We start from the raw sequence: 26,737 nt of genomic DNA, 5'->3' as shown, positions 1-26,737 counted from the left end.
CCATGCTGATGTAAGTAGAAGGAGGTTGAAAATACAAAAGGTAAGAACTGAAATTTGCCATCCATCAAATAGACAGTGACGTGGACATAAACTGAAATATGTCACTGGAACACATGAACATTATGTCAATCTAAAGTCAGTGGGAGAGGTCCTAGAGCCTTTCCCAAAACTAACCAACAGACAAGAGAACACTGAAACGCAGAGGTCAGTGATTTTGTTTGAATGGTCTGTAGACTCGGGGCTTCAGGGCTTCACATCTATTGCATGCCCACCATTCTTTGCATCTACACATCAGAAAACCTTCCCTAAGTCTTCTGCACATTGGCCTTCAAAGGCAGCTGGCTGCACAGGCATCACTCAGAGGAAGCTGTGGGGCAGATGAGTGAACTCAAGGTGCAGTGGTTTTGCTCAGTGTTTGGCACCAACATACCAAAAGTCAAGCTGCCAAAATTCTCCTGCACTACTTGGACCTGAGGACCAAGGTCATTGTATCACTTTCCCAGGAGTGGGGAAATGGGCCCCAGAGAGGTGAAACATCTGGAAAGCAGAAAACAAACATAAACTATACTTGAAGTCAGAGAAACTCTCCCACTCTGTACTTGATCCCTACAAGTATTGGGCGTACCTTGAGGATCAATGAAGAATGGCTTTCAGGTGGAAGCAGGAGCTACGGGTGGAGACAGGACCTTAAAGAGAGGCACTAACAAATTCCATACAGAGTGCCCATCCTCATCTACCTAACCCAGTTACTTCCCAAAAGTGTCACCCCCTTAATACCTTAATACACCATAATTGGGGTGTCAGCTATAAATCTGGAAGAAGAGAAAAAACTTACAATGTAAAACCATCCTGCTGACTAGACACCAACTGATTTATCAACCAAACTCAAATAACACTTTTTAGTTGGAAGCAAAGACAGCATCTTATTGGTCAAACACAAAGAAAACTTCTCATTGGTCAAACTCAAAGGAAACTTTTTATTGGCTAAACTGAAAAGAAATTGGTCATTGGCCAAACCTAAAGGTAATCAGAAGACAGATGAGCCTAAGTAAGATCTCTTGGAGAACACACACATGCACACACAAATAGAAAACTTAAAGAGCTGATGAGGAAGAGCACAAACAGAAGAGATCCAACCCTCCGTGCTGTGTGGATTCCTCAATCGTTTCTGCTGACAGTGTCCAGGTCCCCAGCACCCTGAGTTCACCTAAGGCCAGCAGCGGATGGATCAGTCTTCATCACAGTGTACCCCTTTTCTTAAGTCTGCTCCCCTCTCACTTTGAACTTCTCCTTCCTTAATGACGCAGAGCCATTTAGAAAGCATCCTGCCCTTTATTCCAAAGAGTCACCGCAACATCTCCCCTGACTGTGCCTTGTCCTCCTAACAGACCATCTGCTAAGCAGCTTTCTCATCTCATTGTACACGGTTGTCATTCACATTACCCTGCTCAGAATCCTTATTATCTGTAAACCCCTGCCTGGGGACTGTTGCAATGATAATTTTCCCAAATTGATCTGGATAAACATATGTCTATCGATACAAATCCCATTCCTCCGTGAATCATTTGCTCCACTAACAGAGGGAAGCTCCAGGGTAAAGCCAAGGCAGGGCTCTGCTGTCTCTGTGAGGAGCAGCCACTGAGCAGATCTTTCTTTGAGAGAACGCTCTCTGAGCCAAGCTGGAGGAATGAGAAAAATAAGCAGATGCTTGGAGCCGGGAGGATTTTCATGTTTCTATAATCAGATCTGATCTGTTTCCCAGTAAGAGTTCGGATTCCCTCATGCCCACAAACGGCCACAGACTCTAAGCCATGTGCCCACATCTGTACACCAACACCAAAGGGGAGGTTATACTTCTGCAGCCTGGCTCTCCTCGTTCACTCTTTCTAAGAGCATTCTGAGGCTAGAGAGGTGGCTCCGTTGGTAAAGAACACACTTTCGACACAAGCCTGAGTATGTAAGTCCAATCTCCCACACCCACGTAAGAAGTGCAGCATGACTGAGAGCCTATAAGCCCACCACTGGGGAAGCAGGGACAGGAAGATTCCTAACTCAGTAGTCAGTCAGTCAGTCAGTCAGTCTAGCCAACTGGTGGGTGGTGAGTACAGTGAGAGATTTTATCTCAAAATTTAGATCAAATAGGACACATAATATTGACCTTTGGCTTCCATGTGTGTGTGTGCGCGCGCGCGCGCGCACACACACACACACACGCAGGCACACACACGCACACACACGCACGCACGCACACAAACACACAAGTATCTGCTACATTCTGAGCCAAGGAAGAAACACTCTGTCTCTTAGAAACATCACTGTCCATTGTCCTCAGCATTTTCCTTCTAGGGTCACTGATAAATTATGTAAACCTTGGTGAGGAAGCCAAGACCCTGATATTCCTGAACAGCTTCATCCAGGATCCCAGCCAGTATAGACAGAAAGTCTTTAGCCAATACCATAGATCCTCAGAGAAATTCCTGCAGCCTGGTGGTGTCTTACCAAGTTCATGTGTGAGGACCTTGAACCAATGGAGATTTACGTGGGTCTGCGTTCTGCCCCACCACTGGGATTGGAACTCACAGCTGGGGAGGTGAAGTGTGGGGAGTGCTTGACTGTGTCTCACTCCACCACCACTTTCTTGTTGGGTTTTAGGGAAGTATCAACATACCACTCAGCAGGTGAGAGAATTCACTCTAATATAGAAAAGACCAAAGTTAGGGCTCCCTGACTCCCAGGCCTCCAGTTGCCATGGGGTGCTGCACAGAGGAGTTGGGAACAAAGGATTCAGGGTCCATGGGCACTGGATAAGGCAAGGACCATTGGGGACCTGGAGGCTGAAGACAAAGACAAACCCTGGGGCTGGGGATATTGTAAACTCCAGCTCTACTCATCAGTCCTTAGCTTGGGAGCTGTTGTCTTCTTGGAAATCCAGAGAGTCCTTCTATGGGAGATTTAGGTGGCGGTTCTGTAGGGAAAGGCCTTCTCCATCGTCCACATGGTGCTTTTGATGGAAGAGAGAGTCCATATTTATCCATACCATTTACTTACTGTTCATCAAGGCACATGAATGCATACCAACTTCTCAGAGTGGACCAGAGATTAAATATCTTGTGCAGGGAAAAATGTCTGGGTAGGAAAGCTTATTGACTAAACCCTCAGGGGCTCTAGGTACCTCAATAGCATGGAGAAATTTGTTTGGGGCTACGTGATGGACTTAAGGAGTGTGGACACATGTAACTGGCCAAGAATCTGTCAGAGAGCAGAGAGGGGCCTACTATCTCAGGTGGGTTCCCGAGTGTCGGGGTCTCAGACCCGCTCTATCTTACCAAGTATCCCGGCCTGGTCCACTGTCCCACAGGCTTACTGTCTTCCAGTGAAAGACTTGGGGACACCCAGAGCCTAGCATATACTGGGCACCTGGGGAAAGTGTGAACACAGGAAGCTTGCATGTTGACCTGCTGGGACAGGAAGACAATACAAGTGCTGAGCAGGGTTCGTGTGTGAGCGTCTGCTGCCGCCTGGTGGACGAAGCTGTGGCCACACAGTTTATCCAAAGCTTCCTGCTTTCTGCAGTCCAAATCTTCAGGTCTTGTGTGAGCTCCCCAGCTTCCCTTCTTGCCCCACTCCGTGCCAAAAACAAAAAACAAAAATAATCCCTAATAGGCATGTAGAGTAAAGCCATTTCATGTTTCAGAGACAAAGAAACTGAGGTTTGCTAGGAGAACAGACAATATGAAAGAAGAAGGCTGGAAAACTCCAGCGGAAAAGTGTAAGTGGAGGGAGGAGAGAGGGGAAGTAACCACACATAAGGATGCATAAAAAAATTGGAAACCTATTATTTTGTATGGTAATCTAAAGTGTATTTTAAAAATAAAGGCAAGCATTTGAATAGGGGTGAACACATTAGAAGTCAGGGGTTGTCACGGAGGTCCCAGAGTTTCTCAAAACACCATTATGGAAATTGATGTTGGTAGGCCACCAGAACTTGATGATAGGATCCTCTTACTGGAGACACAAGCCACACCCTTTAGATACAGGACACTGAGACCATGGCTGCTGGTTGCTGGAGGGAGAGGACTCATTTGTTTCAATGGTAAGTAGTCAGTCAATAGGCAAGGTTCCACTCGAGCTCGGGCAAGAACTCTAACTAAATTCAGTGGGTCACAAGCACAGAAGAGATCCATGAGCGTAAAGGGGGAACTGTGGGGGAAGGGTGGCCTCCTTAGAATGGGAGAGGCATGAGACAGACTAATAGAGTGAACATGATTAACAGCTATTCTGGGCATGTATGTTAATGTTGAGGAAGGATGGAAGGAAGGAAAGAAGAAAGGAAAGGAGGGAGGGAGGGAGAGAAGAAGAAAGGAGAAAAGGAGGAAGAAAGGTGAGGGAGGAAGGAAGGAAGGAAGGAAGGAAAAAAAGAAGAAAGGAAAGAGAGAGGGAAAGAAAAAACTAGGGCTTAAAGAGACCCAGCCATGGGAAGCCAGCACTGAGACTTAATAGTGTGCTATTGTCCCACAAGACCAACACCAAAGGTTTGGCCCACAGGGCGTTGCTACAAGGAGGTTGTAGGCCTTAGTAGAAGGTTCTCAAGTCATTGGAAGGGTGCCCCTGAAGGGATTGTGGAACTTTACTTTCTCCCTCCTACTGCTCATTTTGAAGCCATAAATCTACTGTTCTTTTTATACATCAAATCAAGACAACACTAACCTCCCACCTACCCAGTCTTGAACCTTGAATCTCAATACTCAAAATTAAATAAACCTGATCTCTTTCAAAAGTTACTTGCCTCCAGTATTTTGTTACAGTCACATAAAGCCACAACAAGCTGACAGTTATTTTAATACCCAGCAAAGCCAGTTGTGATGCTACAAGCTGGCAGGAGATGCTGAAGAGTCAGAGGCAGTACAAGTTCAAGGTCAGCCTGGAATGAAGTGCTGTCTCTTAAACAGGACAAGGCCATTGCACTCTTGAAATCCCAAATGCTATTGCTACCTACATGAGACCAAGCCAACAAAGTCAATCAACATTCCAGCAGGCAGCACTAATTAAACTCAGCAACACACACACACACACACACACACACACACACACACACACACGTACCATGCACATACATGCACACATAAAAAAGAAAGGACTTGAACTTGGGAGGTGTGTGTTTGGAGTATCTGCAAGGAATGGGAGGAGAAGTTGGGCTTGATGTTTGTGGTCAAAGATGCATTATATACATGTGTGGAACTGTCAAAACTTAATTTTTAAAAATATGTTTAAAAGCTCAACTATTTTGACTAATTTCTTGCTCTAATTGCAAATAAATGAAGCCCCTGAGGACACAATCACTCAAATATCTCGAAATAAGACCCACCAGGGGGCAGCAGAACTACATTATGACAAACTTGTTGATGCTTGTCCCAAGAGGTCCCAGCACGTGGATAGACTTTTGGAAACTCAGTCTGTGTCTAGACACCAGATTAAGCTCTAGCCGATGAACTTAAATATCTGATCCCTCACTTCAGTCCTGACTTTATGCGCCTCCCTCCATGGCTGAGACAACATCTGAGAGCCTGAGTGTACATCAGTACCACAGACAATGGCTTCAACTCCCCACCAGTCCCAAGAGTACGAGGTGCTACCAAGGACAAAACAGGTAAGGAGAGAGTTATAAAGTCACACAGGGCACATAGTCAGAGAGCACACTGTGATGTCTCACATCCTGTGTGCCAGCTACCTCAAATTCTTGTCTTACTTTCTGATCATGAGATAGAAACTAAAGTAACCAAAAGCTCAGAGATTACGCTTAACCATAAAAGTTAGCCCTGCCTTTCTGGTCCCCAAGTCAGTCCTCCTTTTAGCTAGAGGATTCAGTTCTGTCAGGTGACATGGGGAGGGGACTGAACATGTAGAAACAAGGGAAGCACTCAGTGGGGGTCCTGATAGAGATATTCACATCTGGATGTCTGAGTCTTCTCTGCTCCAGACAGACTGAAAAGAAGCTGTCAGTCATCCAGATCCCTCATCCAGGCCCTCCCCATCTCTCAAAACGGGGGGGGGGGGTGCTTGGAGGAGGGCCTTGTAGAAGATTCAGATACAACCCATTTTCCTGATTCATATAACTTTCCTGGGGGAGAGTGAGACCTCAGAGGAACTCTGACCTAGCTGTGTCCATCTGGACTCCTGGACCTGAAGGTTCAAGGTCAGTAGAAGAATATCCCCACCCACAAGATCGTTTGATTCAGTCTGTGAAGGCTAATCTTCATTGTCGACTCAAGTAGATATAGACCACTGCATGCACAGGAGGCCTAGACTTAGAAAGCAAGCTAAGCAAAACTCTATGACTCTCTCTCTCTCTCTCTCTCTCTCTCTCTCTCTCTCTGTGTGTGTGTGTGTGTGTGTGTGTGTGTAAAACTCCTGCCCAACTGTTGTTCCCCTATTTCTGTCTCTCTATCTCTCTGTCTCTCTCTGTGTGTGTCTTTCTCTATCTATCTATCTATCTATCTATCTGTCTGTCTGTCTATCTATCTATCTATCTATCTATCTGTCTATCTATCTCTACTGCTGAGTATCTCCCTGAAGCTTCATCCTTCTAGATAAGATGATATTGAGTTTTCACATCAATAACATAGTTGAGCCACTGGATATCAGCCTTAAAGAGCCAATGTTTCCTTCTCATCCCCAAATTAACACACACACACACACACACACACACACACACACACACACCCATAGCCATTATAGTGTGAAACTTCCCACACAGGCTTGTGTGCTTAAATGTTGATGGTTGGTTCCCAACCAGGACTGCTGGTTTGGGTGTTGTGGAATTTTAGGGAGGTAGATTCTCACTGGAGGAAATGAGTAACCAAGATGGACCTTATGGGCTGCCTCTTTTTCTAGCCAAATTTCTCTGCTTCCTGCCTGATAGGTGATATGACTGGTCACCTCACCCTCCAACTGTTCCAGCCACAATGTCTTCCCCACTGTGATGGACTGTATCCTCTTAAACTGAAAGCCAGAATAAATCTCTCTTCCCTAAAGCTATTCCCTAAAACTTGTTGGGCATCTAGTTGGATCGAGGAAATAAAGAAACACAGCAGCCCACTTATACTCAATGTTGAACACAAAGAAAAAATTAGAAGAAATTCCTTTATTAAAATGCATGTATTTCTACCTGTAAGTGCTCAGACATAACAGAGAGAAGGCATAAATAAAATCAGGTTTGCCCACATACATGTACACATTTGAAATTAGGTGAGAGATCTGGTATTCCAAACAAGGAATGGGGAGAACTCAAGAGATGAACATTCTGTGAAGAACTAGCTAGTGAGATTTCTGTATTTACTAATATTAAACCTCAACATAAGTGGGATATGTATGAAGTAAAGAGGTTAGCAACTGAAGGTCTGTTTGCCTGCCTTTTGTTAAGAGTGAAGCCTAAAGCTGAAGTGAACTAAAGTCTCCATGAGTAACCAACTTTATTCAAAACATCAGACAATTTATATTCTGAGTATATTCTTTAGTGTTAAGCAAGGTCATATGAGCAAAAGTCACATGCGTTCAGGCTGTATACAGTCATGAGGACAACTCATGCTTGGAAACATTATTCTGAATACTAATGGTTAAGATGGTGGGTACTCTAAATAAAACCCAGTCCTATTCTTACATGGGGGTGGGGGGCAAGAAAGCACATTCCAAGAATAACCCATGTTATGGAAAAACAGAGATTTCAAAATTCTAGCTTTGTTAACTTGAAGTTTTCTCACAAGCTCCCTGAAGTTTCACACAGATTCATTCATGGACTGTATTCCAACACCCTATACCCAACAAATGTCACCAGCGTTCCTTCCTATCATATCAGCCACCATCCCTCTCATGATGGTGCAGAAACATCTACAGTGAGGGTCATAAAGGAGGGACAATGTACATGAGCATAATTTGCAAGCCATCCTGTTAGTGCAGAGCCAATGTCTCCACGGTAGAGCGTGCTGGAGCTCTAGAGAAAGAAGTAGGATCTGAGATGTCTCTTTGCTATCCCACCCCAAGGTTCTATCTCTAGGGAACAGCTGCTGCTCATGTCCTGATACACTTCAATCTAAGAGTGTGCCCCTTCAGCATTGTAGAACCCATGGACATGGCAGCAGGCATCCAGAGAAGGAGCCAAAGTCTGCATCTGTAAAGCACTGGATTCAATCTCAAGGTCACAAGGTTCCTGTCCCTTGACTTCCCAGCCCAGTTCCCACTGAGCTCTATAGCTCCAGTCCTGGGAGAGATAGAGACATTTTACCTAGCCTACTCTGAACCCAACTGCCTTCATCAGCATTACCAGGCTGTCCTTCAGGGCCTCACAATGTATGGCTCACTAAGCCCTGGAAATAAATAGCCAAACTGATATGGGGAAATCCGGGGCTCATACAGTAGCAGAGAAGATACAAATTCTCTACATCTCTGTCCCATGTCTCCCCCAACCCAGACTTCTAGGGCCTTATCCTGGAAGGGTTGGGTGTGCATAAATGGTATGGGTAATATAGAACTTGGGCTTCAAGAGAGAGTTCAGGTTAGCCTGTACAAGAACACATCCAGAGGCCACCACTGTTTCTGCACAGCAGCTGTTCCAAGTCAAGGACAGGCATCATAGATGACAACCTTCTGGTTTCTCACAGTCCTTTCCAAAGCTGAGCCAGCATTTGGCTCTACACGAAACTCCCTCTGCCTTCCCAACTTCACTAGTTGAAGCCAGTTCACATCCTTAGATGTCCCATACCACATCTACTCAAAAACACTCTGTAAAACTCCTCCCATGAGCACACAGTAGGGATCAGCAACTAGACGCCCTTCCTATCGTAGCTCTGCTTTGCTTTGATTTTCTGAAGTTTGAGAATAGACGTCTGTCTTAGTCAGGGTTTCTATTCCTGCACTAAACATCATGACCAAGAAACAAGTTGGAGAGGAAAGGTTTTATTCAGCTTACACCTGCACAATGCTGTTTGTCACCAAAGAAAGTCAGGGCTGAAACTCAAGCAGGTCAGGAAGCAGGAACTGATACAGAGGCCATGGAGGGATGTTACTTACTTGCTTGCTTCCTGATTTGTTCATCCTGCTTTCTTATAGAACCCAGGACTACCAGCCCAGGGATGGCACCAGCCACAGTAGCCTGGGCCCTCCCCCCACCCTGATCACTAGTTGAGAAAATGCCTTACAGCTGAATCTCATGGAGGCATTTCCTCAACTGAGGCTCCTTTCTCTGTGATAACTCCAGCTTGTGTCAAATTGACACAAAACCAACCAGTGCAATGTCTGCCACTGGCTTTTCATGTTCTCTGTGACAAAATACCCAACAGAAGCTATTAAGAAAGGGTTGGTTTTCTCTTTACTCAGAATTCAAGAGTACAGTCTATCACTGGAGGAGAACATGGGCAGTAGGAACAGGAGACAGCTGGTCACATTGCATCTGTGCTCCAGAAGCAGAAGGAGATGGGCCCTGTCGCCTCAATTTATCTAATCTAGAAACTCGATCATAAACATGCCCAAAAGCTTAGCACCTGTGTGATTCTAGATTCCGAAAGTTTACAATTAACATTAGCCATCATAGTATCCATGAATGAAAACCACCATAGAACTTCCACGCTGTGAGGAAGCCAAGATTACACAGAGGTAGCCTGGTGGTCAGATTCCTATCAACTAGCTAATGTTTTCATAAATCACCCTTCAGATTTCTAGTATGCCCGTGCTTGGACCACCCTGGCCTCATTGCTTCCAGGTGAGACCTCAGACCTGCAGAGTACAATTATACCATCCCAGTGGAGGCTACATCAGTTCTTCCAGCCCAGAGGAAAGGAAGCAAAGGCGCTGTGGTGGAAATCAACCTGTGAATATCTTTCAGCATTCTTGAAACATGGACAGAGGCTCATAGCAGAATCTAAACTGAAACAGGGATCAACCATACCAGTTCCCATACACAGACAGGGTCTTTCGATTGGAGAGAAGAGGCATTTACCTTACATCTCTCCTTTGTTCTAGAGAAAAAAAATGTTTAGGAGAATTCTTGTGGGTTAAACATATGTCTCACCAAACAAGCTCCATCAATAGTTGATTCTTGATAGATGATTAACCGATTGTTAGAAAGATATTCATAATTTGCATGGGTGTTGTCCAACATCACCAATATAACTAAACTCAAGAGTTCTGCTGTCCCCCTGTCATGTGTGACCATTAAAGTCTGGGGACAGCTGTGCATATCAGAGGATGGTGCATCCACAGCAGAATCGCTCAGGGTAGTCAGCCACGTACACCTGGTGGTCGGTGCCATAGATGTAGTAGACAGAAGTCTTTCCTTGGTACCAATAATGAACTTCTGTGATGGGGACCAGCTCGATGGTCTGGCGCTGGGGAAACAAATGGCCAAACACACCTCAGAGTTGTGCTCAAGCAACTCATCTATGAGGCAGCATCAGCCCCTCATGGCCTATAGGATAATATACACATCAGGGGTCACAGTATGTCCCAGATCTGCCCATTCTACACGCACCTGTGGTGACATGACACACAACTGTGGTGGTGGTTGAGGGACAACTGAGTCAATAAACCTAATAGGATCTAACAAACATTGGCATTTCTTTACCATTTTATCTTAAAATCAAAATCCAGATTAGTAAGGGACTCCAGATATCTCTATGGTAGTTTGGATGCTACTGTGTTCCTGTGCTAGTTCCATTTCTGCTGCTATGATAAAATACCTGGACCAGAAGCAGCTCAGAGGAGAAAGGGTTTGTTGGGGCTCATAACTCCAGGTTATCATCCATCTCTGAAGGGGAGTTGATGCAGGAACTTGAAATAACTTGTCACATCCAAAGTCCAGAGCAGAGAGAGAATGAATGCGTGCATGCCTTCTTGTGTTTGTCAGCCATCTTTACACTTACCTAATCTAGGACTCAAACCTAGAGAACGCAGTGGGTAGGTCTTACCACTTCAGTAAACACAATCAAGACAATCCCCCACAGCCATGTTTAGGCCAGCCTGGTCTAAACTAAACCTCGTTGGGAGACACTCTTCCCAGGTGACCTCAAAGTGTGTCAACTTAACAACTACAGATAACCATCACTGCCCTTCCCATGGCCTAGGTCTTGGGAAAAACTAATTTATCTTCAACCACTGTCTGATGTTAAGAGTAAAGCATGGACATCCTCAGGGGACTTCAAGGAAACCACATGACATTTCCAGAGGCATAAACCTCTCCATGCTGTACTGAAGGGGTGTAAAAAAATCAAAGTTGTTTTCAACACTTTCATACCCAAACTACCACAGAGATATCTGGAATGGCTTCCCAATCTGGATTTTGGTTTTAAGGTAAAATGTTAAAGAAATGTCCATGTTCATTGGATCTGTCAGGTTTATCCGCTCAGTTGTCAGTTGTCTCTCAGACACCACCACAGCTGTGTGTCAGCACGGTCTCAGAGAAGTCTTTCTCAAATATTCTCTCTCTCTCTCTCTCTCTCTCTCTCTCTCTCTCTCTCTCTCTCTCTCTCTCTCTCTTTTTTTTTTTTTTTTTTTTTTTTTTTTTTTGTAGATGGGAAAGCAAGAGGCCCATGAGAGTTCGGGTTCTGGACATCAAACAGTTCAAGCCTGGGCTCCTCGCACGTAACTCTCTGAATAGGTAGTTCAACCCTCCACACACCCCAGCTCTGCCGAGAAAGAAAGCTGGGCTCATGGAGCTCCGTGGGGGTTCCCTGTTACCTTTAGTTTCTAGTACTATTCTGCTGTTGGCAAAGGCAGCCCATAGTTGGTTTACAACTGTGACTCCTAATGCTGAAGTAACACATCCCTGGAGCATTGTTGGGGTCTTCCCTGTGCCTTTTGCCCATGCTCCTTCCATATCCCAACCCCAAGAACACCCAGCCTATAGCTCTCAATCTTTCAGAGGCCCTGGAAGGGTGAGAAGCTGAAGCCAGATACTACTTGGACTTCTCTCTAAGCTGCCCCCCAGTCCCAAAGAACACTGGGTCAGAGCAGGACCCTAGAAGAGGAGCTGGAAACATAGGACATTGCCCAGGATCAGGATTAGAAATTTCCATGACCCGTTCCCAAGTGGTGTTGAGCTCCATTTCTCTATGCCTTGACTTTTTAATCTGTGAAATGGGGTCAAAATTGTCTCAGAGTTGGAATGAAACCAAATGAAATAAGAAAACTTAAGTCATGTTTACAAGCCAAAAGCAAATGGCACAGATAATAATTTTGAAAATCAAAGGAAGAATTCTCTCCCCCAAAGCCTAGATGAGGACCAAAAGGTACATGAAGACAGCAGCCGACACTGCTGCTCGGGAGGCCTGGGAAGAGGGTCAGGAGCACTCTGGCTTTTGGACCCTTCTACAGGAAGCAGCAGCGTCCCTGCCTCCATCCAAAATCCCCCATGCCCTCATCCTTTCCAATGAGAGCCCTCTTGTAACTGGCTGCTTATATGTTTGCCTCTTGGGTGTCCTCCGCCATGAGGAAGATTCTAGATATCCACTTGCAGCAGCTGGGGCTGTGTACATTGAGGTGGCTGCCATTCCTCATATCTGGATTCCACTCCCTACCTTCTATATCGAATAACCACCATCACAGAGCAGAGGCTCTGGCTCCAGGACCAAAGGTCAATTAGAAAAGAGAATCCCAGTTGTGACCTCAGTCACTCCGTCCCCTTAGAAATTATTTTTTTAAATGCTCACATCCCCTGCAAAATTTTCCCACAGTGGATTATGTGGCTTGATATGCTGTCCCTACTAAATTGCTTCTACTCTCTGGGCTCAAATTCACAAGAACAGCCCAGGGATGCCAGATCTGATCAGAGGACACCACAGAGACTATAAGTCTAGATTCTTGGCTTTCTAGAGTTTTGCTAGGATATTGAAAAGCTGGATGGTTTCACGTAAATGTCCAGATGCTAGAGAGTCTGAAAACTCCCCGCCACGTGCAGACAGGAAGCTGAGTGGAGACTGAGCCGTCAGAGAACCATCTAAATAATCTCCGGACCCTGGGAGGCAATGGAGTCTGTAATAGCTGAGGCTCGCTTAAGTCCCAGATCCCAGGAGGCCTTCCCTTCTCTCCCTTTCCAAGAGGAGAAATGTGTAGAGAAAAGGACTTGGGACAAGGAAGGGCGGCCATTGGAAAAGACAGAGAAGAAATCGAGTTGTGCCACAGGTTAGTGCCCTGTAAATCCTAACCCAGCCCGGCATTCAGAAAAAAAACCAACCATAACAGCGTGTGAAGGAGCTGCCCCCAGGATCACATGCAGAAAACCCAGAATCTAAGTAAGCACTGTGTGCAAGGCCCAGGCTCCCCCCAACTAACCTCAACAGGGTGTTCCCCAAGGCCAATACTAGGGATCTTTCTCTGTTGCTGGTTTTGTTTTGTTTTTTGTTTTCTTTTGTTGTTTTGGTTTTGTTTTGTTTTGTTGGCCTGTCTCCCAGAGACTCTTCCACTACAACAAGATTTTTATATGGGTGCTTGGCATCCAAATTCAAGTCCTCATGCTTGCTCAAGCAATTTACTCTCTATGGTGTTTCTAGTGGCACTATTGCCACCTAGTGGCTACTAGAGAAACTGCCCAAATGTAGACGTGCACCTGCCTAAGGCCAAAATACTGAATTTCCTGTCTGCTCTCTAAATACGAGGGAGTTGGACTCATTTCCTGTGGATAAATCCCCCAGATCCTTCTCCCAGTGACTGATGGCTCCGCCTGCCCCTTCAAGCCTCATATGCTGACCCTCAACTCCAGCCACACTGCCTCAGCTCTGAAGCTCTTGGGCTGTGCATATCCCAAGCCATTATCTCCTGCGCCGTCACTCCTTAAGGTAAAACCCCCCCAGTTTCTTCCGTTTGAATGAGCAGAGAGATATCCCCAAGCCTGGTCTTAATCCTCTGTTCCCATCTCACCTGCTGAAGGACGCGCGCTCGGGAGGCCAGCATGGTTCTGTGTTCCTCAATGCCCCTCTGCGAGGCCAGCGAGATGTCCTGCAGGGGGAAATCCACAATGGGGTACACCTGGGGAGAGACCAACAGAGCACCTCACTTTCGTTCTCAGAGCACCCCCCCTCATGGTGCTATGGAAAATGCCGGGGCTGACTCCACTAGACAGAAAAGGGGGCCCAGAGGACAGAGGGAAAGACTTCAAGGCTACACACCAGAGGACAGAGGGAAAGACTTCAAGGCTACACAGCAAACGGAGAAAACCTCTTTAGACACCATTCGCTGTCTCACTGGCTCAGAGCGTCCAGAACAAAAGGGGGTGCAGAGAGCCTACACTTCCACCTGCGTCTCATGTTGCCCTGAAGTCCCTTTCTGTGGACCTGCTCTGTGCTGAGCATCATGCGAAGCACTGAGATACAGCCGAGACTAAAGCAAGTGGGTCACGTGTCATATAAACATTGAAACTGCCCACTGTGTGCAAGCCCATCTCCTTTACTGCAGGACACCAGCAGCTCAACACCCTTTTCTACATCCACTCAACGTCCCCCTGAGCTAAACCCGGCAGAGGTCCAGATGCTCCACCGGTCTTGCGGATGCAAACTTCCTTACCACCTGTGCAGAAGGCGCCCTCACCGCTTACCGTGGCATTCTCATCCCTGAAGAGGTTTTCCCCTCTGGCTTTGGCAAGCAGCTCCCCGGGACAGCTGAGGTGGTGTGGGGACACAAACTCAAACAGGCTGTTCTTCCTGAGGGGAGAGGAAGAAAGGGAAGCAGACTGCAGGCTTCAAATCAATGATCGGCACACCTAAGCTGTGTGGGGCCAAGGCCTGGGAACTGGAGAGAGTCACAGCTTGGGGGACAGGGCCTGGAGCTGGAGGGAACAGCCACTCTAAGCTCAGTGCCCTGGCCTTCCAGAAGCCAGTCCCCTTGTACCCTTGCTTGCCTAGGGTTTGCCTAGCTGACTGCTGGACAAAGGTTTTATGATAGGAGCACATCCCTGGCTGACCTAAGGTACAGACAGTTTTATCCTAGGCAGTGCTCAGTGGCCGCTGCCCTAGCCGGTGATCGCGATAGAACTAGAGCAGGTGAAATGCTCGGTGGAAAACTGCGCTTGCCCTGGATCCCGTATGGCAGGAGAGAACCAACTGCAGGTTGTCCTCTGAGCCCACGTGAGGACCACAGTGCTCCCGCGCCTACACATGTACACATGCACCTGCACATTTTAACGTGTTCTTGCTCACACAGGAAATTTTTAATTTAAAAATTAGGATAAAAATTAACTCTGAGACAAAGCCAGTCGGTATCCATGATCCCCACAGCTGCTCCTTCCTGAAGAAGGTGGAAACGCCCATAAGGAAAAGGTTCTCCGTCCCAGCCACATTACCCACCTCCTCCAGGGCTGGCACCTAGGTGTCACTTACCACATGATGACCAGCTGGACAAAGTGTTCCAGCTTCCTCTCCCCCTTGCAGGTGGCACATGTCTTGTTCCCCCTCCCGGAGCATGTACTGCACCTGTGGCCACAGTGAACAACCCTCTTCAATAGAAAACTCTCTTGCTGTGGTGGCATGTACCTGCCCATTGTCACCCTCCCTCCTCGGACAGCTGGGCCCTGGTATCCCCCTAGGAGCCCACCCGTCTCACACCCAGTCCTTGGTTCTTTCAAAGTTTGTTCTCGCTCTCTGTGGCCAGCCTGGGATCTCAGCCTAGCTGGTTACCTTAGTTCATCTCTCTGGTAAAAACAAGCTAACATAAACATGGACCCGAGTCAGTGCAACGAGAACCACCTTAGAATGTTCTTGGAACTGTTTAGAAAAACGAACCCTTTCCCTCTGGGCTACTTGACCTGGCCTCTCACCATTCTTGCTTGGTGACACCATTTAAGCACCTGGATCCAGCTAGAACTGATGCCATCCCTGAACTATATTCTTGGGCTGTATACAGTTGTTTGGGCCTATTGGTGGACTTTTTGCCACAGCCAATTTGAACCCAAAGACTTCTTCACAAGTCATGGTGGCAAGTACAATAAAGCTTGGTCAGCAAGGTTTGGTGATTAACCAACCTAACTTTGAATGTTTTCATTCCTTGCAGCTTTTCTGTTCCCCTTTAAAGTTCATATGAGAAGACATGAGTTACAAGATGTCCCCACCCACCGTATGCAAAGTCCCAAGGGCAGAGATGAAAGTTGTGGGTTGTTTAGACAACCAACTAGCTAAGTGGTTCTTCCAACTAAGGCTCTACTCTGAGGTATAAAGAAGGTTTTGCCCAGAGCTTGTGCTCAGAGTTTAAAATTGCCCTTCTCCCCACCTCCTAACGGAGCCTTCATCCTCACTTCTGCCCCACGTGCTATCAGTGACTCCTTCATAATTCAGGCCTTGAGACAAGCCTTCCCACATGCGAGGTCCAAGAGTGTCTGTTATGCACAGACTCTGGGAGTACAGCAGAGAGAGACGGGGAGCCTTGCCCCTTTCAGGGCACCGTGTCCAGAAAGAACCTAAGACTAGAGAGCCTTCTCCTTCCCCCACCCATCACAAAGCCACTCCTACCTGCGTCGGCCGGAGCCTGAACACATGTGGCATCTCCGGGGCTGCCTGGCTTTGCGCTTGGTGCCGCTGCAGGACGAACACCTCACCTGTGAACATGCCCAGCCTCAGCCGCTGGCTCCCATAAGCGGGACCCAGGCCACCCTGAGACCAGGTCCCCAAACAGTCCCATAACCCTGACCCAGACCTCTTCCTTCTTTGGGTCACAGCCTCTGGTCCCCACCTTCAACCAAGTGTCTGCAGGAGCCAGGAGCATAGTGGCTGGTCACTAAGGCGAGGGTCAGAGACCCTTTTTAGGAAAGCACCCAAGGGTGGACGCCTGATATGCAAAGCAAACTCGGGGAGGAGGGAGAGGGGATAGAAAACCAGGAAGAAAGAAAGAAAGAAAGAAAGGAAAGATCACTGAAAGCCTTGGGGTGGGAGGGGCTACAGATGCTGCAGGAGGAAAATGGCAGGAGGAGACATGGAGTGGTAAGGACAGCTAGGTACAGCCCACCAGGATACACGGTGACCAGGTGAGAGGTGAGTGCCCAGCAGGCCCCTAATGGAGAGAGAGACCACACAGGACCACGTGTGAACGGTGTACACGGTGGCAGGCTCTAGCTCGAGTCTTGGCTTGAACTGGCCTCCAGAGCCAATGGATTCTGTCCTTTACAAATCTAACATGTCACGGCATGCAGCAGCAGCCCGGGCAGATAATTCAAGCTCCTTCTACTCATTTTCTAAGCCCTCTAAACTTCACCTCTCTGTGTCTACCTCCCGTGTTCTTGACCATCCTCCACAGAGGGGTCTGTCGCAGCCAAGCAACCATCAACCATCTTGGGGCATTCGAATAGCTGTGCCCCTTGCAAAAGATCATACAAGGGGCATTGAGGAGTAGGAAAGGTCGCAAGACCTTCACCTGAGTATCCATCTACTCTCTTCCACTATGCAGTTCTATGCAGTTCTGCCTCAGGGAGGCAAGTATAGGTCTGGGAAAGGGGGCTCCATCGGTGCAGACATGCCCTCTCCCCTTTAGGGTAGTGAATTTCAAGTCCAGCATGTTGAGAGAGGAGCATCCAAACCTCTGTAAGCATCCCCCAGCTATGCTTTCTAAAGAATCTCAGTAAACCCATCAGTTCTCCCAGAGTGCACTTGGCCAAAATTATCTCTGGACCTTAGGAGAAGGGATAGGTATTGTTTTCATCTTGTCTTGGGAAGGCATCTTAGCAACATAGTCCTAGGACCCATTGTGTTACAGGGCCCAGCCCTATGCAGATCTTCAATGCCTGTCAGGCGGAAGGTGAGAAACCTTTAACTGAGTCATCCAAGTATGAGGTAGGGTCACTGGGGGCACCCAATCTGACTATCCCAGTCACAGATAGGAAATTGGAAACTTAGAAAGAGAACATGGCCCATGTGAGGTGCAGGGAGTCTCTAGGCTATACCACCCTATGTCTACCCCAACACTCACACAGGGTCGTTTGGTCATATGGCCCACCCATGACTCACCATGCCAGCCCCATGACAGCCGCTGCACTTGTAGCGGCCACGCCCGTGGCATTTGTGACATTCCTAAAATGGAAGAAGTCTCTTTGGATAGATGTCCTTAAGTAGAGTCCCTCCCAACCCTAGGATGCCATAGGGAAAAGTAAGGGAAAGGGGTCCTTCTAGGTAGCTGGGATCCAAAAAGGCCTTGAATGTCAAGCCCAGGTCTCATGTCAGCACATCCCTAAGCTGAGTTCAGCCTTTCCCCCAGGCTAAGAGTGGGGGTTCCCTGAGTCCTCAAACTAGCTCATACTCTAGTTTCCTGGCAGACTAAGACACAAACGGTGCTGGCAGCTCCTTCACCCGGGCCTCAGGAACACACAAGGTTTGTGTGGAAGGCAAGAAGTTAGCTGCTAGAACCTATCAGCCAGTGAAAGTTTTCATGCAGTCCAGAAAAGAGCAGAATGTTCTTGTGACCTCTTCTTACACATCTGGTAGTGATGAGAACTGACAGAGTCAAATTACATTCTTAAATCAAGACTTAATGAGAAAACAGCCAACTGTGAAACGAGAACCAAATGAGGGTGTCAATCAACCAGCAGACTCCCCATACTTCCTGCTAAGACAGATTTCTGTACAGTAGATGGACCTCAAGCCTACTGCCCTATTGACATTCAAGGAAAAGCTCAACAGGGTGTGTAGGTGTGTTGGCGGAACAAATGTTGTGTGTTCGTATGTGCACCACAGGCCACATGGAAACCAGAGGCCATTGTTAAGTGTCTTCTTCGATCGCTCTCCACCTCCCTTTGTGAGAAAAGATCCCTCACTGAACCTGGAGCTCGCCTGTTTAGTTAGGCTGGATGGCTAGTGAACCTCAGAGGCTCTCCTGTCTCTGCTTCCCCAAGGGTGAGGTTATAGGTTCGAGCCCCTACACCCAGCTTTTGACATGTGCACTAAGAATCCAAACTCGGCCCCTGTGCTTGCTCAGCAAGTAATCTATCCACCGTGTTTCAGATTCTAGCTCGTGTCCATTTCATCGAGTTCTCCCACGTATCTGACTGTCAGATGAAAGCAAGCAAACACACATGTGCACAGCTGCCCGAGGAATGCCGTCCCTGGCTATTTCCAGCTGGTGTTGGCTCCCTCGCTGTGCCAATGCTGCCTCCCCAAGATGCACGCTGTTCTTAAGCTGGGTCTTATTTTTCCCCCAGGAGTAACCTACCAGGCTGAGCTTGAGAAGGTCTGATGACAAATAGCAAACCTGGGAAACAGACTTAGAGAGTGATACGAATGATCCAATTAGCCATTACCTTGACCACTGATGAGTGGGGCACTTGGAACTTTCTAGTGTCTTCCTGAAACATCAGAGGCACCTGGACCTTCATGTCCCAAAGCCTGGGGGAGGTGCCTCTTTGAGGCCCATCCACCGAGTGGTCTGACACAGAAGGGGTCATCAGAAGGACAGTAAAGGACAAAAGGGAACAGCTTTTGAATATCCACCACACAGCAAGACACCCCTCCTTGGGGCACATTATGAACTGGGGCCACGCCTCCCAGGGTCAGCCCTGAGGAGTCTCTGGAAGTCATCCCATCACTTTGTTGTCAGTGGAAGAACTGAGGCTCCACAAAGGTGAGCATCAGACTCAGTGTTAGCAGTTGAACCACGTGGTGAGATGGTCCCCGTGCCCCAACCTTATCCCTTCCGAGCACACTGATTCCAGACAGGTCACTCACTGGTTACAGGCTGAAATGTCCATTCGCTGACTCTGGACTCGCTGAAGGTCTCCAGCCGATACTACAGAAGAAAATGCCAGTATGTAACAAGCAGTATCCCTTCCCAACGACAGTACTATGCTGCAAAAGGGCAAAGCTTCCATCCGCCCAGGCTGCTGGGAACCAACGTGTGACCCTTGCTATAGGACTCCCCCCCCCCCCCCCCCAGCAAGCTCAACTCGCTGCAAAGTCCCGCCGAGGAACCGTCTACAAAGTACAGAGCAGCGCCTGCCTGTAGCACACGGAGGCCCAGGTTCCCTGCTCTAATCACTCCTGACTTGTGACACGGTCTTTTGCTTTAATACTTATGCACAAGCCTAGGGTGAGAAGGAGCCTCGGGCCTCACCTGGGCCTGGGATGGTAAGATGGTATGTGCGTACATTTGCATGCATGTGGAGGTCACAGGTCAACCTCAGATGCTGTTCCACAGGAGTTATCTACCTTCTGTTTTTGATGCAGGATCTCGCTCTTGTCTGAAACTGACCAACTCGCTAAGCTGTCCAACTGTCCCCAAGCCCTGTCAGTGGAGGAGACTGAAACACCTTCTGCAGTATGACTGTCAGAGGTGAGTGTTCCCCAATTCTAAGGTACAGGCATGGCTTATGAGACACAGAAGCCAGCCAGGGTCCACATAATATAGGATCCTTCCTTAGCCTGTGCCTCATGGAAGGGTGCAAGAGGGTCCAGACTTCAGGTCAGTTAGCCTGACTTTAAACCCAGGACTCATCACATCAAGTATCTCAGTCTCTCTTCATCTCTGGTGTTGGCTCCAGACACTGGGAACAACACTACATTGTGATGGACAGTGAGGACTTATGAGATGCTCTCACCTCTTTCCACAATGTCTGGTGCATGTGAGGCTGTCAATCAAGATGGAGATTTTTTCATGTTCTGATTATTATAGACACGGAGACTGGAGGTTGCAGAAGAGACTGCTTGCATACACCCTAGGAACAATGCCCCCCCCCCAGTGTGCCCAGACCCCCAGATATGAACTTCCTACCCTGCAGAGGGTTTGCTGCCTCAGCTCCTGAATGATGAGGTTGCCAGCAGCTGCACTGCTGTAGCAGCAGTGAGAGTTCACGAAGCTGAGCAAGGCTTCACGGGCCACCTCCTCTGTCACCACAGGGACTCTGCTGGGAGAGGACATCGGAGCACAGGTCTGGGGGGACCCATGGGCTCATTGAAACCAGTCCCTCAGTGTGTTGGAGAGCACTGGGGCCCTACGAGGAAAAGGCCTGAAGGCCTGACTGTGCAGGATACTTCTAGCCAAGGGAACCCCATGACAGGATGCCAAAGTCGGTAGGGCATTCTAGATGGCCTCAAACCCACTTAGGCTATGTATGGAGCTTAGAAAAGAGCTAAACTGTGAATTTGAAAGATAGTAATAAAGTAGTCCCCTGAGAAAGACAACTTAAAGAGAAGACAATGAGTTAGGGCTGACAGTTTCCATGGTTCCTTGACTCCATGCTTCTGAGCTCAAGGTGGGGCAGAGGACCATGATGGGAGTATGTGGGGGTACAGAGCAGCTGCCCTGGAGAAACCAGGGACCTACTTCCTCCAACAAGACCCACCTCCAACTGTTTCTACCTCCTCCCAACAGACCATTCGGCAGCAAGGGGTGAGTCCAACAACAAGGTCGGTTCCCCAAAGCCCTTCAGTGAGGAGGTCTGGGGGATCAACTCTCTGTCACAGTAGCCTCCAAGCTGTCTCATCTCCAAACTGTACCAGATAGATGATAACACGTCTACAGATGGGGGTCTAGAGATGATGTTCCTAGAGATGATGTCCCTGGAGATTATGGCCCATGGTTATAAGGAGGCAGAAACCAACTACATAAGATCCCCTCCCTCAGGGAACTGGTCCTTGGCCAGAAGAATTGTGAGCATGAAAGATACTAGCTGAGGGCTAGCCCCGCAGGCTCATCAAGAATGTGGCGAAACAGGTGCTGACCACCCCTCTCTCTGGAAAACTTTCTCCCTGAAATCCAGTTGCCTCTTCACGATGCCCTTCCCTCAAACACCTCAGTAAGGAGCCTTTGGCCTCCATCTCCCTCCTCCCCATGTTCTAAGTCTCCCCAGTGCCCAGTAGGCCATGTGCTCCCTACTCCTAAATTGCACAGCCAGGTCTGGTATGGTGTCCCAAGTGGGCAACAGAGCCAGCCAGCCAGGTGGTGCCATATGACTTCATGCTGGGACAGAGAAGCAGACACAGAATAGAAGCATGTGCATACAGAGGGATGGAGACCCTGGGAGACCCCTCTAGGAAGACCACATGTTCAGCTACATCGTACACTAGGGTAGGGGCCCCACCGCATCCTGTCTGCACAGAGCTGTCTGGAACCCAGAGCTCTATGGCAGGTCATCTCAAAACAAAAAGGGTGTACATGGGCCCCCCAGGAAAAAGATTGGAGGAGAGAGAACTTCAGCAATGGAGAACCAAAGTCAATATTTGAGCATCAAGAGCCAGACAGGCATGTGTCTCTGGAGCTTTGCCATGGCAGGGCAAAGGCAGCTGTGGACAATACACGCACAATTGAATGTGGCTGGACTCCAGTATTCCAGGACTCACAGAAACAGCCTGGGGGCTGGATTTGGCCCAATGGACAGAGTTTGCAGAGCCCTGATATGGTCGATGGTTTCCACCCTTGGAGAGCCTGGCACCCTCCAGATTCCCAGGCCATATCCCCAGGGAGATCTGATTTGGTGGGTCTGGGAGGAGAAGTTATTCCTTAGAAGGTTCCTCAATGACTTCTGGGGCAGTGTCGGGGCTGAGCAACCCCCAAAGAGAGCTCCTGTGGGGAAGCAGGGCGTGTGGAGATACACTGAGTCTCACCTGTGCTCCAGGACTGAAGACCAACATGCAGGCTCCTGAGACCTCCCCAGGGCCTCCAAGGGCGGGAAGAAGACCTGCCTTCCTACAAGAGAGGGAGGGAGGACATCAACCTGGCTAAGAACAGGTATTGGTGCAGTGAAAGGCTGACCTGGTGCTAGTTCAAGGCCAGCCTGGCCTACAGAATGAGTTCAAGGCCAACCTGTGCTATGGAGAGACCTAAGAAGAACAGAGGAGGACTAGGAGGACTAATGGGAGGAGGAAGAGGAGGAGGAAGAGTAATTTCAGGGCCATAGAATTTTCTTCACTATCCCCGACCCACTTGGCCATGGCAAGGACCTTAAGACTTTAGGAGAAAGGGGAGCTTGTTCAGCATGGTCCAAACCACTCCCCAAACAGCAAGAGCCCCTGGAAGAAGCTACAGTAACCTTGACCCCTCTGACTCACCACGCCCTCGAAGAAGCCAGTCATAGCTGGGCAATCCCTCCAGGAGCTCATCAGGGGGCATCACAGGACTCTCAGCCTCAAAGCTGAGGTCAGCTATGCCTGCCATGAAGATACAGAGTCAGGGGTGGGTGAGGGGCACAAAGTGCCAATCTTTACAGCATCCGGGAAGAGAGGGCAGAGTCAGCGGTGACTTCAGAGGAGCTGAAAGATGAGGATGGATACACACAAACAACTCATTCTTTGGGGGAGGGTGCTTCTATCAAACCCTAGATTGGGCTGAGGGTGTAGTTTAGTAGTAGGTTTCTCTAGCACACACACACACCCAGGTCTGAACCTCACTACAAAACAAACACCAGGGAACCCTCTAGATCTTCACTTCCACCAGAATTAAATGCTCCGGCTCATTTCTTCTAGGTTAATCAGTTGGTGACCGGAACACTAAGTAGGTCTTGCTCCCAAACACAGCAGCCAGGCGAATGCTGATGGCAGCCGAACACTGCTTGGAGTTAGGAATACCCTCTTCTCTAACAAACCACCTGCATCTCTGAGGCTTTTTCTCAGGGTCAGAACCATACAGGGGAAGGTTTTTAGCTGGCGGGAGCATCCTTCTTGGAGCTGGGAAACTGTGATACAAAGTAACAGGGTCCCAAAGTCTTCTGATTGTTTTGCTTTGAATGAGGTTTGTTCATTTCAAATGTTTACCTGCCAGGAACCAGACAGACATCAGCTGCTTCTGGAAAGGGATAGGCAAGAGATGTTTGGTCTCTGAAGGGTTAAAGGAGCTTGTCTCATTTACTGGATGTAAATGTTGGCATGAAAAACAGCCCCGCCCTGCTGAATGAGTGAGGCTTTGTCCCAATCCAGTATTTTGTAAGGAATGAGGTAGGGGTCAGGGTTGGCTCCTGTGCTGTAACTTGCTATCTGTCTTGGACCCTCACCTGCCACTTTATGGAAATGCTCACCTGTGGCAAAGGACTAGGGGTTTGTCAGGAAGTTGAAAGCTGGTCTAGGGGGTCTTTCTGGGCTGAGGGCATCTATCCACTGTACTTCCCAAGAATTCAGCAAAGATCAAGGTCAGGGCTAGGTTTAGACAAGTCCCAGAAGGGTCAAGGGTCATCATGGCTGTATGTAGTTAGCAGCCTAGGCTCTCCCACGTGCCATCCCAGATGTCACACAGATCTGCATAACCTATGCCCTGCCATCAAAATAGAGTAAGTCACATTGGTGCCCATATAATGAAACTGTGTGGGGTAGCCTCCAGCCCTGAAAAAAAAGAAAAGAAAACACTCGGACCCTGTGCTGATTTTGATGTGTGTTTTTTTGTAACAGAAAACAATGAAAATGTCAAGTGTAAAAAGAAAGGTCCCTTCTGTCTCCTGGGGCAGCCCTAGCTGTCAGGCAGCCTTGGGTCAGCTAGGGCATCAAACTCCAGCCCTGGAAGGGAAGACAGAGAAAGGCCATGTGGCTGCACTGGCCTCCTAGCAACCACATAACAGGGACAGGAAGATAGAAAAAACGGGAGGTGGGCGACTCCAGTTCCATCTATCAACCTGGAGCTGCTCTGACCTCTGGGGCAGTCCCAGTATCTCAGAGCTAAATTCATGTCTCCATTCTACCCAAACAAGAAAGGACTTCAGGGTGACCCCCAGAAGAGCGCATTTCCTGTGCTATAAAGGAAGCATAACAGGACTATACAGATCACCCACATTGTTTCCAGGGCACTGGGGTGAGTTCAGGGGCAGCCATCTGTCTGAGTACCCCACCCTGTCACATGCAGTGCTATCTAAGGTCACACAGGAGCACTGTCCCCAGTCTATAGTATTGCTACATTTCCCAATTCGTAGAGTACCCAAATGAGACTGGGACGTTCAACCTGAGCCCACCAGTCCACACCAGCCCTCACCAGTCCACACCAGCCCACACCAGCCCATACCAGCCCACACCAGCCCAAACCAGCCCACACCAGCCCACACCAGCATAGCAGAAAGAAGTGCTCAGAGCCCACGCCCTGCCTCCACGTCCCCAGTGTCTCTGCACCTGTCTCTAAGTCCCCAGGCAATCTGCTGCTGAGATTTGCCTTGCAGTGACAGATGGAGAGGCGGGGCCTCTGCTTGCCAGCCACAAACTAATTTTCTTTTACATAAAGGAAATGTTCTTGTGGAGAAAAACACAGAGAAGCCCCCTCACCCTTTATCTTTCACAATGTCGTTCTTTCTGTCTTAGAACCTTCTCTGTCTTAACAGGATCCCAGTGTGATCCTCTCCAGAGAGCCAGGAGCTCTTCACACATCTGCCCATCATCGCATTAAGTCCCACTCTTTCTCCCTTTCAGTGTGTGAGCGCCCCCTCTGGACACTGGGGGAAGGAGCCGGCATTTAGTAGGCACATAGGAGCATCAGGTGTGCAAAGTGCCCCATCTCTGTGTGTGACCAGAACTTCACTTAAGCATGTACAAGAGACATTCAGACCTCTCTAAATCCATACGTCCCTTCCGCTCTCTGTTTCAGTCCCAACCGCCTTGGAAAACAAAATTCAGAGAGTATGAGTGAGCTGAGCAGAGTTGCCCAGCAATTACAGCAATTAGGAGGCAGAGCCTGGAACTGAATCTAGATCTGACTTGCTAGCCTCGCCTCGTGGGAAGGAAAAAGCCACCTGTAAATTCAAAGTCTGCTAAGGAAGGAAAAAAGACGGCAGTGGGTATTCAAAGACCCTCAGTTCCAGGGTTCATGATGTTCTCGGGACACAGACCTCTCTAGGGTTCCCCATAAAAGTGTTGAGCCTTTTACTGCACCCTCAGAAAAGCCCTTCAATGACACTGTACCCACACCCTCACATTCAGACCTTCTAACCCAATGGAGGCTCAGAAACGCTAAGTGTCTTGGCCCAAGACCACACAATCCAAGCCAAAGCCAGGACTTGAAAAATGTTCCCAACTCTCCTCCTGCTGCAACACCAGCCACCACATTGCTGTTCCGACTCAGGGGGGAAGCTTTTCTTTATTTAAACATAGTCCATTTCCTCTGAAACCTGTTTCCTACCTTGGGTTTTAAGCAGCCCTTCAGTCCCATTGTATTTCTGTCCTGCTAATGACAGACTGAGGTCACCAGGGCTGTGACAACAGCAGTAATGAGCAAGTAAGAGAGGATGGAGAATTGGGCAATGGTGCTGTGGCATTAGCTGCATCTGGGAGTGTGACAGAAGAACCCTGGGGTTTCCAGGCTTCTGTTCAGCTGGAGAAGAGAGTGGTCACTGTCATCTGGAGAAAGAAAGGAAGAAAGAACCAGCAGACAGAGACAGACCACCTTAGGCAGGAAGATGTCTGTGGGGTAGCTGTAGCTTTCTGCCCATTGCCCCAGCACACATAATAGAGAGTCTGTGGGCTGTCACAGGCTGTCTTTTCAGAATAAAGAAAGAGAAAAAGAAGGAAGGCGGATGATCAGGACAGAGATGCTGATGGAAGGCAGGTGACATGGACCAGGTCTTGCTCAGTGTGGACTACAGAAGTGGTCCCCTCCATCCCAGGCTCTACTTACTGTCTTCCTCACTCGAGTCCCTGTCCATGGTCAAGATGTCCTGCCAAATACAAGTCTGTGCTCCTGAGGACCAAGGTTCCAATCTGAGGGACAACCCTTAACCCCTCCCAGCTCATTGTTACTGACTTGCACATGACAGAGGCAAAGCCACCATATGTCCTGCAGAGCACAGCCCCACCCTGTCTCGGGTCCTTGAGAGTCCCACAAA

General features: G+C 48.4%; 1 protein-coding gene across 1 annotated transcript; it reads right to left on the bottom strand.

The window, feature by feature from the left end:
- Nucleotides 1-10,229: 10,229 nt before the first annotated feature.
- Nucleotides 10,230-26,595, bottom strand: SSUH2 (ssu-2 homolog; the record flags this gene model as incomplete). Its single annotated transcript, XM_080915077.1, has 12 exons — nucleotides 26,530-26,595; nucleotides 22,998-23,096; nucleotides 22,554-22,635; nucleotides 20,722-20,854; nucleotides 19,680-19,740; nucleotides 19,256-19,380; nucleotides 17,970-18,032; nucleotides 16,482-16,567; nucleotides 15,357-15,449; nucleotides 14,576-14,681; nucleotides 13,903-14,010; nucleotides 10,230-10,376 (listed from the first exon to the last, which is right to left on the bottom strand). Exons 1-12 carry the CDS (start codon nucleotides 26,555-26,557, stop codon nucleotides 10,230-10,232), a joined length of 1,131 nt encoding a protein of 376 aa, XP_080771203.1. The 5' UTR covers nucleotides 26,558-26,595.
- Between the last annotated feature and the right edge of the window lie 142 nt (nucleotides 26,596-26,737).

Source organism: Micromys minutus (genome assembly GCF_963924665.1).
Source record: "Micromys minutus genome assembly, chromosome: 3".
Taxonomy (NCBI): Eukaryota; Metazoa; Chordata; class Mammalia; order Rodentia; family Muridae; genus Micromys; species Micromys minutus.
Note: the sequence above shows the minus strand (reverse complement) of the source record. Positions and strands in the feature narration are given on the sequence as shown.